This window comes from Cotesia glomerata, linkage group LG4 (assembly GCF_020080835.1).
Source record: "Cotesia glomerata isolate CgM1 linkage group LG4, MPM_Cglom_v2.3, whole genome shotgun sequence".
Classification (NCBI taxonomy): Eukaryota; Metazoa; Arthropoda; class Insecta; order Hymenoptera; family Braconidae; genus Cotesia; species Cotesia glomerata.
The window spans coordinates 324372-341791 of NC_058161.1; the positions used below are offsets into that span (position 1 = coordinate 324372).

Genomic DNA, 17420 nt, shown 5'->3' on the forward strand with positions numbered 1-17420 from the left:
AAAGATACATATAATGGTGTAGAGATAAGAAAAAACAAACAACTTGGTATCTCTCAAAGAGACATGGCGGGCGTATAATAGGAGAAGGATGAAAACGACGACAAGTCGACGTCTGGATCGCAAACTATTAATAACGATCCGTATCGCAGACCACCGGTGGCTACTGGCCCTGGCTAGCCCGGTACAGAGAGTGATTTATCAACTGTGCCCGTGCCCGGCGTAGGTACCGCCGGAGTGGTCGTTTCCGCCGGAATTGTGTACTATGGCATGAAAACCGCCATGATGGTCTGCGTGGTACTTTACGGTCCTGACATTGCCGCCGGGTTCGTGCACGGTGTACTCACCAGCTACGTCCTTCCCTGTTGCCATTAATTTCAGGTTAATAATCACAGTCATTAATTATTAACTAGTTACTCAATTAAAAATTAATAAACCAAAAGTTCTAGTGGTATAGTTACTGACCGTCGCGGTGTTCCTTTTGTCCGTGAAAGTCTTTAGTGTGATGATCCTCAACGCCGTATGAAAATTTGTACTTGGGGTGGGCTTTGTAGTCGACGTGCTCGTGTCCGTGCTTATCTTTCCAGACAACTTCAACACCCTCGCCCTCGACTGGCCCGTGAAAGTGCTGGAAGGAATGCGCTTTGTGAGGTGCCGAAGTGGACCTTTCCACGACAGACAGAAGGACTACTACCACCAGTGCGAAGTTTCCCAGAACCTGTTACAGCACAACATACAGAAGAACAACAATGTTAGTTAACAATTCAACTCGCTTTTACGGCTGAAGTGACCAGGAACAATCCCTGTCTCAGCCTCAGCCATTTCCAACAAATAACCTCCCAACTCTCGACTCTAGTATCAACACTTGTTCACAATCTACCGAAAATACCTTTATCGACACCATTCTCACGAGTGTTTCTCTCTTCTCGAGGCGTATTCTGCGTCTAATGGTCCAACTGTCAAACCGATATTGCTTTTATACCCCGACAAAATCTCCAATCTCAGCACTCGTGTTACATGACTGCCTTTTTTCCTTTTTTTCCCCGTTAACAAACATTTCCGTCACACCGATTCTCCGGTTGATTGGAATTATCCAACCTTTCGGTTCTTTATTTTTACGCCTCTACGGGTCTAATTGTCAGTGCAAGACGTTTTTACTCTCTATCTCAAACTCAATCTATTGCAACACCAAAAAGAAAATAATTGTTACAGAATTGGACAGTTGATTTCATTTATTGCAGACCGTAAAAAAATTTCGTCATATGATAATTATTTATTTACTAGCAACCTTGCAGTCACTATATGACTGCCGAGAATTGCGAACTAAAAATAAATAAAATTTTGCTTTATTAAATAATGACTTTTGTTAAATTGTACTGTAATTTCTTAATTATTGACATTTTTAAAGATATAAGCTCATCCCGATATTACACTCATTAAGAGCTTTCATTTAAGTACCCACATGCATTTTTGATATATATTTCATATATACATATATGTAATGTATATAAAATATATAAATATATGAAAAATTTATGTGGGTACTCTAATGAAAGGTCTTGATGAGTGTAACATCGAGATGAACTTATATTTTTAAAAATGTCAATAGTTGACAAGATAGAAGGTCATTTCTTAATTATTTTCGTTAAATTGCACTGTGCTTTCTTAAATATTGATGTTTTTAAAGATATAAGCTCATCCCGGTGTTACACTCATTAAGAGCTTTTATTTAAGTACCCACATGCATTTTTGATATATTTTTCATATATACATATATATATAATATATATAAATATATAAAAAATTGATGTGGGTACTCAAACGAAAGGTCTTGATTAGTGTAACATTGAAATGAGCTGATATCTTTAAAAATATCAATAGTTCACAAGATTTAAGGTCATTTTTTAATTATTGATATTTTTAAAGATATAAAGACTATCCTGGAGACAAAATTTTCTTTATTCTCTTCATAATATAGATTAACTTTGAGTAAATAAATAATTTTTTATCCATACCTGCCGAAATCAAGCCCGATATGCTAGTTAGCTGTATAATAAAATTTTTGTCATCTATTTGATTTAATTTACAGCAACAAAAGCTCTGAATAAATGAATTTATAAATTTAAAAAGAGCTTTACGGTAAACAGTTGCTTATAATAGAATAATAGACTTGTAGTGTTTTCTTGAGCACCGAAACCACTGAGATGGCACGCATTAGTTTCTCGAGAAGCAGCGACTCGATAAAGCTCCTTTTCACCGCGAGGCTCTTGCTGGTTTGCTCCTCGGAGAAACTCTATTCCATTTATTTTTCTTAGCTGGGTGTAGTGGAGCAGGGTACGGACTGAAAATTTCTAGCGTAGAACAGTGGAGAGCTCGAGCCAAAAAATCCAAGCGTTGCCGTTATTCAACTCTGGCTTATTGGCCTGACGTTTCCTCAGGACCTCGAGTAAAAGCTCTCCTGACTTTTTCTTTTTGCTCTTTAACAAAAAAAAAAAAAAAAAAAAAAAAAGAAACAAGAAGAAGAAGAAGGAGAAGACGTAACCCCTTTGCACGAAATCCACCAGGCGTGCTTCGTCGAGCGTGTGTCGTCTGCGAGAAACCTTTGGTAGCTTTTTTATATCCACAGGACTACACTTTCTTCGGGTGATCCACTTGCTACCCGGTCAGATGCTCTTTCAAAAGACAGATCTCTTTGAAAGGACAAGAAATTCAGCAGCAAAGTTCCCCTCCACGAAAACGAACGTGACTTTTGGTGTTTGCTCCTTCCTTACACACACGAATTTTTTCCTCAGGATGTCCTAAGTAAAACCAACACTTGGATCCAGTTTAATCTCACTTGCTGGCATCGTATTATGCAAACGAGCACTCCGTAAATATCTACGTGGCCATTGCATTTTATACAGGCATTAATATTACTCGAGAGCATGGCTAAAAATTCGCAGTCTGGCTTCTGGGGTACTTTTTGTCCCGGCAGATGAGCCAGAGGTTCTTTCGTATGAATTGAATAATCCATTGTTGATGCTTTAACTAGGTAAAGTTGAGTATGTTAATGAAATTTTAAAAATCCAGTTAAACTTTGCGTGGAATGTAACGCGGTGGTGTTCTTTGACAAGAACATTACCATCCAAAATTTACTCAATTTTCAGCAAATTCATTCCTGGATTAATACAAATAATTTGATCATTAGTAGTGTAATACCTACCGATGAGTACGAACCGGGTATATCAGTTCTACTTATCTGCCGAGTGGATAAACACAATTGAGTTAACAACGACATATTGAATGGCTTAAAAGCCCAGTATTAATTTTCAATAGACTCGATAATAATACTTGGTTTGTTTTGACTTTAAAGCTCAAAGAGCTCATCAGGTTATTGAAATTTAAAGAGGAAAAATTCTGCACATTTTTTTCAAAATCAAAGTTGGGGAATTAAAAAAATTTCTGATGGAAAAATTAGACGTATCATAAAAAATTTTAATGGATTAGGGTCAAAGAGAGTCGGTTAACATTCCGGATTAAAAATTTTTTAATTACTCTCGATACTCAATTAGTTTTGGTACTAAAAGTTTTGAAACAACTTTTAAGCGGAATAAACTTCTTGGCAGACGGACCCGAGGAATTCGTTACAGATTAAAAGTGTAAGACTAAGAAGAGTTTTAAAGTCAACTTGCCCGCGAAATTCTTTCTATGACATTCAATATCCGAAAAAAGAGTAATCTTTAAGATGGATACCAGATTAAACGGGCTGCTCCCTATCTTCCGGATTAGTCGATTAGAATCAATTCCCAGAGCGACTAAAATACTTCAGAGATACAATTAACCGGTGAAATATCATTTATGAGCTTACAAAGTGATGACGTTCAAAGTGAACTCCTTGAGGAGAAGCGGTTGGTAGTGAAGAAGCTGTTGGCGAGTTTGGAGGACTTAATATCGATGGAAGATATGCTAAATGCTCTGGCTGGAGAATATAGACTACAGAATATAGAAGCGACTGTTTAGCATATTTCGTAAGCCCGGTCTGAGGCGCTAAAGGAACAGAAAAGCGGGTGCAGTCCACTAACGGTTCAGGGGCCGGGGCAAGGGGCGGACTGCAAAGTTATCTGGAAACACGGGTGTTGGAAACTCCTAGCAAGTTTAGTGCTCTCGATATAATCCATCAGATTCGTGCTAACTCAAGCCCGGAGTTTGCTGATGCTTCGAATTTAAATTTATCTGAGATTATTGCCGATCAAGTCCAATGCCTATTCGCACGGCCAAACTGCTTACAGAGATAAAAATTCTGATTGAGATTGAATGAGTTTTTGCTCTGAAGATGTCTTTGGTGGAAATCAATCAGAGACGACATTATAGTTGTCCTGAGAGTTATTACTTATCATTGAGGTGAGCAAATAGTATTCAAATCGAATCAAATTGAATAGAAATGTTTACATTCAATCAATCCCTTAAAAAATTAAATATAGACAACACATTATAGGATTATTTTTGGATGGACAGTTATCAGTTATCAAAGTGTAAACCAATTGGAGAGAATCCAGCTTACTCGGATATTCATAAACAGCAAATCGGAGGTAGTTTTGCCGAGTGAATAGTCTGTTATTCTGTTTCCGGGATTCTCTTTGAAAGACAGGAACAACTACTGGGACTACGGAGGCTCGTTTATAAAGAGAGTTTTGCGTTTGGAAAGTTTGCGAAAAGAGAGAAAGCAGATTTGGTTATACGTGATCGGACTATAGAGACGTATTTTTACCACATGAACATCGGAGATCCACGAATAGGTAAGGAACTTAGCTGCGCGATTGCCAAGATAATACAATGAATGCTAAATGACTTATTGTGTTTTGTTTGCATAATGTAGATGTACCGGACTCGCTGGGAATTACCCAACTCTGTTTACTTATTTATCCACCAGTCAATCTTTTTTCGTTTTTTTCTCTTTCCTAACGATTTTGTTCTGGTTTCGAATGTCGAGCGATCGAATACGTGTTTGTAAGCAGAGCAAATCGTCAAGTCGCTCAATCGAGACTGGAAAATAAGCAGAAAACCGAACTATTCACCAATCGAGGTATATTGCATCCCAGTTGGTTGTGAAATATTCATGAAAACGGCTCACCCCATTCCTGGTAGCGTCCTCCGGCTGGGGCTCAGGCGCTCCCTTTCCCTAACAATAAATCCACATCCAGGGTAGGTATATAGACGCAGTTATGCCTGGCTCGGTAGTACCTATGCCGTGGTGTATATTTTGCATCGGCTCAAAATTTACTATCGATCTATATACACATCTAGATACACTGTAGACTTGAATATAATACATCAGTTTCCTGTTACTCTAATACGCTCCATACATCCCAAATGTATTGCTACGAACGCCGGTTTATTCTTACCCTATGTTACCTGTCACTCAACTAGACACACGATGCTTCCCGTTAATTTTACCAACACTTGATAACACTAAATGTATTAAGCGGAGTTTTATTTATAAGCCCGCGACCTTTGCAGCTTTATTTGTGACTCTGATAATCTCTAGAAACATTTTTTTTACTTCCTCATATTGATTTGTTAATATGTGGTCGTATTACATGAAAATTAGATTAGTTTTTTATTAAACTACAACCAATAATAGATAAGCTCCTTAAAAGAGTCAGAAAATAATTTTTATTCGATTACTTAATCCCTGAAAATTAACTCTCTAATAGTGAGACAGTTCTGCGACAATGCGCCACCTGTTAGATTTTTTCTAAACTACTTTTATTAAAAAATTACTTATGGGCATATAAGACACTTTTTTGACGAAAACGAGAAGAAATTTATATCAGTTAAGTGATCTGGGTCATGAGTCATGAGCTTAACCGAACTTCGATACAATTGGAAATAGTTATCCCATTGAGCTTTAGCCATTGTTAAATCAGAGTCGGCTATTAACACCAATAACCAAAGTTACTCATTCGCCGATAGCCTATTGAATCAAACTTCAGCGGTAATTCTCCGTTGAAAGGAATCAATTATTAATCAACAGACTATTAATCCCTTAGTGAGAAAACCGACATTAACTTTAACAATTGTTGTTAAGATTTAACCTATTGAAATATTCAAAGACCTATAAAGTGGATCAGCAATTAATCCCCAGCCGCTTACGTCAAACAAAGCTTATAATTGACTTAGTTTAGGGTAATTGTCACATGTAGCTTTAATTTAAAGTAAAAAGATTGCCGTCGGCACGTATTATTTTTGAAAACAACATCAGTGAGATTGTTGATTTTTCAGCTGATAAAATCGGAAGAAGCTGCGACATAATCACGGAAGGAACATGACGGCCAGATTCTGTTGAATCCTGTTCCTTTCCCACCCTTTGTATATTTATTTTCTTGGCAATTCTGCTGTATACATATACATATACATACAGTAGAGTAGAGTAAGTAAAGTAAAGTATACTATACTATATACTACTTGGGCAGAATTCTAAGAAGCTCCTCGTCAGCAGTGCTTCTTCGAGTATCCTCGGTGCTTTTTACTCCGCCTCTTTACTATATGAAATTCAAGAGATAGGAATCTCCTCAAAAATCTAGATTCTCACAGGATCATTGACCTGAATTTTTTACCCGATTCGCATCACGAATAACGCCCGAAATAATTCAAACCCCACCGAGTTATTTTTTCCTGTATTATCATTATCATTATCATCATCATTGCTCCGGCAGCTCAATTACCAGTAAAATATTGAGATTGAATTTTTTTATGAAAATGCAAAATATCCCGGGAAGTTACTGCGGGTGAATAAAGGCTGCTTAATATTGTGTCGGTTTTGTGAGAGTCCAAGTCTCGTGTCGAGTGGAGAAGAGAATGTTGTGCAGCTGCAGATCACATCAGAGATTGCAAAGCAAACTTGCTCGGGAAAGACGGGGAGCTGAAAGCATAGGAGATAAACCAGAGGAAAATAACAGCAGTGAATCTCCTTGTAACATCAGGACGCACGGGATCAACTCGGGGTTATCTCTGCTCTCTAGTGGTAGAATGTACGTAACAGCCCCCCCCTCCACTATCAACCCAAAGTAATCCGCATGGCAACGAGGACAAAGCGCTTCTATTTTGCAACACCCTCAAACCAGAACCAACTCATGTCTTCTATTATATCTTCTCCTCAATGATAACTAGCTGGATGCAGATCCGCGGTTTTGACAGAAAATCTTGCAATGACAACTCCTGAGATGCTTTCAATGCAGGAAATAATCACGCTTGCCTGATTACCATCCAAACATTCGAGCTTTCATTTCAAAGGATCAGAGTTGCGCTCCTCGACATGTATATCGTTGTTTTAATAACACTTGAATTATTTTCACACCATGTTCGTCGGAATAATTATACTTTGACGTTAGGGTGTTTAAAAAGAGGTGAAATTGATTTTTTATCTTTAAATTTGGTCAGAAAATATTAAAATTAATGTATTGTCAAAATTTCGAATCGTTATTATTGATATTATTAATTTAACATGGAAAGAAATATTTTTAAACTTTACAATTTTATTTTTCCTGTTACAAACATTGTATCAGAAAAAATTAGCTACATTTTTTGAAGGAAATTGAACGCTCTATAAAAAAGGTCTTATAATTTTTCAAAAGTTACCCAAAGTTAAAGTTGGACATATCTTAAATGACCAAATTTTATATTTAATTTCCAGTGAAATTATCAAACGTATGAAAATTTACAACTAAAAACTTTTAAACCGTCCCCGAGCGGTAAGTAGAGTAAATTTACAAAGAAAAAATTGTGTACTATTTAATGTTTACAATTGTTCGTAAAGTTTTAATTGGATCAAACAAACAAGTTGTGCAGAATCAAAGCCTTGAGTTTTGCAAATATTTAAAACCCTGAACATTTGGTTAAAGTGCGTTTCAAAGTAAATTATCACGGATGAAAATGTTTATTTTAATCGTTTGCGCTCACCAGAAACTAATTTCCAGCTTTGAGGAAACAAATAATGAGAGGAGTGTTTGACTTTTAATAATAAGTAAGGGTAAATAAATCTGAAAGAATATCTCGAGGGACTATTTGCGTAACTAGTGAGTCAATAACTGGTGGGTAGTATGTGTTTGTTTCAACAACACCCACTCCACCCCCGTGAGCATACAGACAGAGACATTTCACGTTCATCGGTTGAATAGCCAACTCAGAGTATCAAACACACCGGTCTGAACACAAGAAGTTTGTTGATGGTACACAGGGAGAGACGTCAGTGTGACACACATCATCAAAAGTTTCCTCGTATCCACGCTTTTTGTTCAGCTCCGATTGTTCTGTGACCAGAGGACATATTTGATTCCAACTTCATCCCACACATGCCTGTATTTATAACATATATGTCCTTTTATGTATTTGGTGGGAACATGACCGCTGGAACGGAAGTTTTTCTGGAGGAAAACCGACCAAATAAACGCTTCTGCTGATATATCAACCAGAAACACCGAAATTTTGGTTAGGTTTGTAGTAGAGATGGATATTTATTCATTAACTCCTGACAAAGTTAACAGTTAGGGGCGATTCAATTCATGCTTCTCGTTCTGCTTTATCGTTCATTTACTTTGATGAGTTTTCTGATACGTAGTTATAACTTACAATTTATAATTCCCAATTGTAATCCAGCTCGTCAAAGTGCACAAACCCAATCGTTGAAAGCGGCCGAATGGCAATGACAATATTAAGCTAATATACGGGCTATTAACAAATCTATTTAAAGGGCTTTCCGTCAAATGTACTAAATTCACTAATATGTCACGCTAATCGTTCACAAAAAGGACTTTCATGAAGTTTACAGTGATAGTGAATGTTGAATGAAATTGATGTACTTCTGATGACTGCCGTTTGGTTGATTATAAATTATACAGGAGCGAATATTACTTAGCGACATTATACGTGAATAATTATCGAGTCTTGCAGCAAGTCATTGTGCGATAGTTTCCCATTAAGCGAGCTTATTAACAAACTTCTGATACAACTAAAACAGTTTCCGCTGGAAAGAAGATTATGAATTATAAATTAGCATATTGTGCATTGAATCAAAGGACAAAAGTCAGGTTTGTGCTAAGTTTGTTCATTATAGCTCTTTGTGATTTGAATATATGATAACAACAAAATTTAAAGTATTAAATTAGTTGCAAGGCCATCAATATCAATTATATGACTTTTGGTAATCTAAAAGTTGTAAACCGCTAAATGGAAACGGGACTTAATGTCTGTAGTGGTTATTATTGTAATTATCATCTGGTGAGCATTAGCGAGGATTATTTATCGATGTAAGTACCCACTGTATTGAAAGCTTCGTGGATAGAACGTGTAGGATTTCACGGGAATCCGATTACTATCAGCGGAATTATAGACAGTGGACTAATTTCGAAATCCTTGTAAAGGAATCCCCTTATACTGATGCGATTTGGTTTATTTATTCAACGTAAACTCACAATCTTGATCTGTACTTGTATTGTAAAAATTATTTAAGGACACATTAGGTCGCACCAGAAAATTTTTCCACATTTATACATCCATGATATCAAGCCGAATATTGTAGATTTGAAGTGAGAATTTAATCTTATCAGTAGGTGAATTTAAATGACCTTTACACACCTGAGCTATCTTACTCGTAAACGATTTGGATTTGGGTGAAATGTGAGTGTAGTTTCAAGACTTTCGGCTCGCTTGGAAATCGTCTTATAGCAGGTATGATAAGAACTTATATATTTCGGGTAGTCCACTCTGCTGCTCTGGGATTTGGATCTGATGTATGTAGTGTAAAAACTAACACCACTGAGTGTGTTAGTGTATAAGGAAGAGATGATAGTTAAGTATGTAGAGTGGATATGTGTGCAAGTGAATACATTTCCACAAATATTCAGTCCTCGGTTAGCGTCGAATCGACCGGAAGCACCCCCCCCCACTTTCAAACAACTCTAACTACATTTCTATGCACTTATCCCGGATAATTCAATGGGCTCTACATTTCTCACTGCGACAGTAGACGAAAAATCCCTGGCTATTTTATCTTGTTTTTTTTTTTTTTTTTTTTTTTTTTTGGAAAAAGACAAACATATATACAGTGGCCGGAAAAATTTTACTAATACAATACCGTCGGATTACAGAGGACTAATAAATTCGGTCAAGTAATTATTTATGAATACTGTGGTGCAAAAAGCGAATCAATAGAGTGGAAGAGAGTTGGGGCAGGCGGAATGTAGGTGAATTGATATAGCAGAGCTGACAATATCTGGTAATCAAGAAGTTTTAAGTGAGCCAGATCAAGTAGATTTACCTCGCCGTAGATATTCGTAGCAATAGAATGGTAGCCGTGACTAGACGATAGTCGAGAGCCTCCTATACACACGAGTGGCTCTCATCAGAATTAATTAGTGGTGAAGTACGATACGTGCCGCTGGATGTAGAGCATAGAACATACAACCTACAATCTAAAATGTATAACTAAATCTGGTATACTGGCTACAGTCTGCCGTTTAAAAGAGCTTAATTCCCAAAGCGAACGGCGAATCTCATTGATAATTTTTTTACGGCTTCTTTATGCTCACAATCAGACGCTATTTACGCTGATTTAATTAAAAGCTGAAGCACTTGGCTAAGAATTTCATTTTTAATTCAATGGAATATAGAAATTTAATGCCCATATCTGACCTTATAGACTTTAATGGACCTTAGGTCCATAGATAATTTTTTATGGGTCCTGGTTTTAAAATAGGCCTATAAAAAATGTCTTTCAAGCAAGGTTCCTTTATTGATGTAACTTTGTTGTAATCCTGTAAATAACAGCATAGCTCAATACCAAACCGGGAGCTTTTTTTCCGAAAATAATAATATAAAAGGTAATAGATTTTCCGGGATTTAAGTGTTTATTTTGGTGGGTGTTTTTCTATCGAATAACCAGAGTATTGATCAGGAAAGAAATAGTGACGGGAGTTTAAAACGATTCGTAAATATCCAAGAGGCTAAATCGTGTTCCCGCAGCTTGGGTTCTCCACCGGTGGGATGAAAGCTCACTCAGTGCTCGGTGTTGAACCTGCCCGCCGCGGGGGAGGATCAGGAGGTGGAGAGGCGCCTTTTAAACCCACCACTACGTCAGCAATCTACCCTCGATCGAGCGTGTGAATTTGCCGTTCATCTCGTCATAGATATTCTCTGGATACACACAGACACACACTTCCATCGAGAGTTGTTAGTTCTAACGGTAAGTGGCAATTTTGTATAAATTTACGAGGTACATATCTCCGGTGCGGAGATCACCCCCTAAATAGATATTCAATCGAATAATCTATTTGGCTTTCCGCGGGAGGCAATAAAAAAGGAGAGAAAGCATGTTTTATTATTTCGAAACGTGTTACATTTGGAGATTCAATGCGACCATTATTGAGAGCTCATTTGGACGCGCTTGAGTGACATTTGACGTTTGATTTAATGCCCTACAATTTGAATTAATGATGGATGTCCTGACACACACGTGCTACACCCGTCCATGACTAATGCACTATCCGAAGTATACACTGGCAGGGAACATTTGAAATTTGCGACTGGCAATTACTGTAGCATACCATTCAATACCGCCAATCGATAGATTCTACGTTAACGGAGGCTCTGGCTTGCTCAGACTATTCAAAACTATTAATACACTTACAATAACCCTAACCCCGGGCCTAATCCTGCCTGTCTACGAATAATCTCCAGGAATAACAATATCAATGTTTCATGTGTTTTCCAGGATTATCCGCTCGTGCGTGACCTAGCTGATCACAAACGGTAGATACATCATTTCAGCGCCTGTAAATAAATTTGAGCTCCATTTATTGGCGGTAAATACAAGTATCAGTAGGCAAATAAATGGAATGTTTTTTAGTTTTGGAAGCTTAATCAACCGAATAGTGTTGAAGAGGAAATTTGCGGGTGAAGTTTTTACATACGCGAATGAATATTTAAGTTTAATTGGACAGGAGCTGAAGCAGCAGTGAAAATTTGAATTGGGCAACAATGTACTGCTAAAACAGTGGTTTCCAAAATAAAGGGCTTGTATACGTTTCAACAGAAGAATTATTTATCGAATGCATGGCTGAATAAATCGTTTGTCTCTCAACAAATTTAGTGTACAGTAGTTGCTACTGTCACGCTAAACTCGACTGACCCGCCTACACAATAACCTTCTCATTAGTGATGCTCGATTAAACAATTCCATTTTATAGCTTTAATCACAAATATTATTCCCGATATCATTGTCATTGTTATTATTGTTATTATTATCAAAATATATTCGGGGCTCTTTATTAACTGTATTATTTTCCGTCTATTGTGTTGACTGAATAAAACAATCAGTGCGTATATGCACACGATTTAATCAAACAAGCTGATATGAGTAGCGCGTCATATTTGCTTTATTGACAATTCTCGTGAATAAAATTTTTGATATATCCTGGTGTCATTATACATATCATTTTTGTTGTCTTGATACAACAATTCAATCTTAATATGAATTGATGTTCAAATAAGGTCTAATATCTCTACATACAACTTTTTGATCAGAATTAATTTTTTAAAAATCCAACAGATGGCGCATGATCGCTAAATTTTCTCCCTACAGGAGACTTAATTTTAAGAAATTAAGTAATAAAAGAATTAGGAAAACGGTTGACCCTAAAGGCCATCCCTGCAATTTCCCGCAAATTCCGTTAATACCTGGCGGCTTTTTTTGAGCTCTTCGAGCTCAAAAGTACAATCTGTGTGTTGTTTTGAGCTCTCCGAGCTCAAAAAGATACCTTTCTTATGCTTTTGATCTTTTTGAGCTCAAAAGTCTGATAGAAGTTTCATCAATCACTATTTTTTGAATTTTCAAACCGCAACAACTTTTAAATGAATGAACCGATTTTTACGCGGTTGACGGTATTCTACGCAGTTTTTTAAGCCTCATAAAGAATTTCTGAATTCAATGAATAATAAAATAATCAATGAATTTTTATGTCTAGAACGATTTGATTCAATAAATCGGTTGTTTAATTTAATAAATACCGATGAAAGTTATGAAATAGTCACTTCTTTTTTTTTAATTATTCAAATAAAATTTTTTTTAAGTCAATTTTTAAAATTTTTATAAAAAGTTTTTGTAAACTGTAAATAAATAAAATTTTGCTTCATTAAATAATGACTTTTGTTAAATTGCACTGTGAATTTTTAACTATTGACGTTTCTAAAGATATAAGCTCATTCTGATGTTACACTCATCAAGAGCTTTCATTTGAATACCCACATGCATTTTCGATATATTTTTCATATATCCATTTATATATAATATATATAAATATATAAAATATATGAAAAATTAATGTGGGTACTCAAATGAAAGGTTTTGATGAGTATAACATCAAAATAAGCTTATATCTTTAAAAATTTCAATTTTTCACAAGCTACAAGCTCATTAATTAATGATATTTTTAAAGATATAAGCTCATTACGATGTTACTCTCATCAGAGCTTTCATATGAGTACCCACTTACCTTTTTGATATATTTTTCATAGATACATATATGTAATATATATAAATATATAAAATATATCAATAATTGATGTGGGTACTCAAATAAAAGGTATCGATGAGTATATCATTAAAATGAGCGTCTATCTTAAAAAATGTCAAAAGTTCACAAGATAAAAGGCCATTTCTTATTTTCTTAATAATATAAATAATAATAAGTTTCAAAACTAGAATATGAATAACATTTATTGAAAGAAATCACATAACAATTCAATTAGACCCTTTCAACAACTGATCAAAGTACTTTCCAATATCAACGACCTGTTCAGGAGTCAGCTCCGTAGACTTTCCTTGACTTTCAATGAACACCAATTTCCCGGCGCTAGATCTAGTAGCTGGAGGGCCTCTTGTAACAGTCGGTCTCGAAGAAGTTGGGAAGTAAGAACCTCTAGTAGGAGTTACTGGATTAGGTCTAGGAGGCGAAGGGTTGCTTGTTGGAGGAGGTGCTGGATCACAATCTGGAGGGAATGGATTGTTTTGAGGATTGGACATTGAATTTATGTTTGGAGGTTGAGCGGTTGCAGTAAAACTTGTTGAAACAGATGTAGTTGGGCAGTACGGGCTTCTAGTAGGAGTTACTGGATTAGGTCTCGAAGGCGAAGGGTTGCTTGTTGGAGGAGGTGCTGGATCACAATCTGGAGGGGATGGATTGTTTTGAGGATTGGACATTGAATTTATGTTTGGAGGTTGAGCGGTTGCAGTAAAACTTGTTGAAACAGATGTAGTTGGGAAGTACGGGCCTCTAGTAGGAGTTACTGGATTAGGTCTGCAAGGCGAAGGGTTGCTTGTTGGAGGAGGTGCTGGATCACAATCTGGAGGGGATGGATTGTTTTGAGGATTGGACATTGAATTTATGTTTGGAGGTTGAGCGGTTGCAGTAAAACTTGTTGAAACAGATGTAGTTGGGAAGTACGGGCCTCTAGTAGGAGTTACTGGATTAGGTCTGCAAGGCGAAGGGTTGCTTGTTGGAGGAGGTGCTGGATCACAATCTGGAGGGGATGGATTGTTTTGAGGATTGGACATTGAATTTATGTTTGGAGGTTGAGCGGTTGCAGTAAAACTTGTTGAAACAGATGTAGTTGGGAAGTACGGGCCTCTAGTAGGAGTTACTGGATTAGGTCTAGAAGGCGAAGGGTTGCTTGTTGGAGGAGGTGCTGGATCACAATCTGGAGGGGATGGATTGTTTTGAGGATTGGACATTGAATTTATGTTTGGAGGTTGAGCGGTTGCAGTAAAACTTGTTGAAACAGATGTGGTTGGGAAGTACGGGCCTCTAGTAGGAGTTACTGGATTAGGTCTAGAAGGCGAAGGGTTGTTTGTTGGAGGAGGTGCTGGATTAAAATCTGGAGGGAATAGAATGTTTTGAGGATTGAACATTGAATTTATGTTTGGAGGTTGAGCGGTTCCAGTAAAATTTGGTGAAACAGATGTAGTTGGGAAGTACGGGCCTCTAGTAGGAGTTACTGGATTAGGTCTAGAAGGCGAAGGGTTGCTTGTTGGAGGAGGTGCTGGATTAAAACCTGGAGGAAATGGAATGTTTTGAGGATTGAACATTGAATTTATGTCTGGAAGTTCAGCGGTTGCAGTAAAACTTGTTGAAACAGATGTAGTTGGGAAGTACGGGCCTCTAGTACGAGTTACTGGATTACGTCTAGGAGGCCAAGGGTTGCTTGTTTTAGGAGATGCTGGATTAAAACCTGGAGGGAATGGAATGTTTTGAGGATTGAACATTGAATTTATGTTTGGAGGTTGAGCGGTTCCAGTAAAACTTGTTGAAACAGATGTAGTTGGGAAGTACGGGCCTCCAGTTGGAGCTGTAGGTGCTGGTTGAGGGTTTGTAGGGGTGGTTGGACGTCTTAGAATGGAATGGGATGTTGGTTGCTTACCCGTATTCCGGCTTTTAGTTTTGAAATTTCCGACTACTTGTCCAAAGATTCCTTTTCCTTGTTCAGCCCACTAAAACAAAAATTTTATTAATCTAATTAATTATGATTAATTAAACAAATCCAAGTACCTGCCTAATATAAAGAATCTACTGATAGAAGGATTTGTTCATTTTTAATAAACTTCATTAACTGTTAATAAATAATTTTTTAACATCATAAGATTTAATAAATATTTATTAACAGTTAATAAATATTTATTAACAGTTAATAAATTATTTATTAAATACGATTTATTAAATATTAATAAATATTTGTTAACAGTTAACAAATATTTATTAACAGTCAATAAGTAATTTATTAAGTACAATTTATTAACTGTTATTAAATATTTATTAACTAATTATAGAATTTGGTATTTTACAATAAACGTTATTATAATGTAATATAATTAATCCAAATAATTTATAAAGATAATTTTTGTTTATAAGCAATCTTTATATCATATAAAATTGCAAGACAAACAAATTCACTCAACAAAATATTTATTAACTGTTAATAAATATTTTTTAACTATTAATAAATACTTATTAACTATTAATAAATATACTTTCCTGCCAAATAAATATTTAAGGAATGTTAAAAAATATTTATTAAAATTTAATAAATTCAATAACTGTTGTCAAATAAATTAAATTGTTAATAGTTAATAAATTCATCTATCAGTGTGTCTATAAAAAATAATACTTTTGTTATGCATCTTAAAATTAATCTTTAAATTGATTAGATATCCCGGAATACTCTTTTTTAATTTTTTTTACTAATTATTAGGCTACGTAGATTAAATTTACAAATTTTCAGGAAATTTTCAAAATTTTACTACTTTCCGTGGGTCTCCTTAATCGCTAAATTGGTAATTGATGTACTTACGCCGTCAACATGGTCAGCAAATCTGTATGTCTTGTCACCAAACGCGCGTTTCAAGTTGCCGATTGGAGTTTTTTGGGGTTCGTCAGATTTGTCGAAAATGTGCCAGATGTGAGCCTTTAAATATAAAAAAAAAAAAAACAATTTTATTTCAATTAAATTGTTGATAATTAAACAATTATCATACCTTGCGGTCCCAGGCGTCACCTCGAGCATGTTGCCAGTCTCCAATTCGTCGAAGGAAATCCCCAAGAATGTGATCATTTGCATCAACAAAAGTGTGCTAAAATTATAAAAAAATTGTGATTTTTTTTATTATTTTTTCAAAATAACTCCGAAACTGCTTTGCCGATTTATTTGAAATTCAAAAGGGGCCTTAAGGTTGCAAAATAACATCGATTGCCACCATCCCGATTTAAATCGGCCAATTAGTTCAAGAGTTATCGTGAAAAATGATCACCAATTCGCCAAAACAGCAAATTCGAAAATTCTAACTACTTTTTTTGAAATAATTAAAAAACGGCTTTGCCGATTTATTTGCAATTCTAAAGGAGTTTTAAGGTTGCAAAACAACGCCGATTTCCACCATCCCGATCTAAATCGGCCAATTAGTTCAAGAATTATTGCGTTTACAAATTTCCAAAAATTAACGATATTTGCGAAATATTGAATTTAAATAGTTAATTATAATTAAAATAATACCTGGGATAACATACAAATGATTAGAACAAAAAAACCCAATTTAAGAAACATATTGAACTTGTTACAATTTCAAATTATTACTCAACACTAGTCCGAGCAATTGCGACTTATATTTATACTTATAGTTCCTACTTATAAAAAATGTCACGTTGGCATCGATATTCAGAATAATAATAATAATAATAATAATAATAATAATAATAATTAGAGTTGAGCAATAAGATGGTGGTAGTAATTAATAAACTACGTGGCAAAATTCTGGTGACAAATAAAAATTGACTAGCCTTGAGATATCTATGCTTTGTTCTTTTTTGATAAGCGTAATAAAAAAATAATTAGATCAATGT

General features: G+C 35.7%; 2 protein-coding genes across 3 annotated transcripts; both read right to left on the reverse strand.

The window, feature by feature from the left end:
* Window positions 1–956, reverse strand: LOC123263329 (cuticle protein 19-like). Its single transcript, XM_044725988.1, has 3 exons — window positions 887–956; window positions 463–715; window positions 1–359 (listed from the first exon to the last, which is right to left on the reverse strand). Exons 1-3 carry the CDS (start codon window positions 899–901, stop codon window positions 199–201), a joined length of 429 nt encoding a protein of 142 aa, XP_044581923.1. The 5' UTR covers window positions 902–956; the 3' UTR covers window positions 1–198.
* Window positions 957–13729: 12773 nt separating this feature from the next.
* Window positions 13730–17196, reverse strand: LOC123263031 (extensin-like). 2 transcript variants are annotated; one of them, XM_044725549.1, is made up of 5 exons: window positions 17074–17196; window positions 16559–16654; window positions 16375–16488; window positions 15259–15517; window positions 13730–15081 (listed from the first exon to the last, which is right to left on the reverse strand). In XM_044725549.1, exons 1-5 carry the CDS (start codon window positions 17122–17124, stop codon window positions 13772–13774), a joined length of 1830 nt encoding a protein of 609 aa, XP_044581484.1. In that variant the 5' UTR covers window positions 17125–17196; the 3' UTR covers window positions 13730–13771. The 2 variants fall into 2 exon arrangements, with proteins under 2 accessions (XP_044581484.1, XP_044581483.1); XM_044725548.1 differs by having other exon boundaries at window positions 13730–15517; window positions 17074–17187.
* Window positions 17197–17420: the final 224 nt, after the last annotated feature.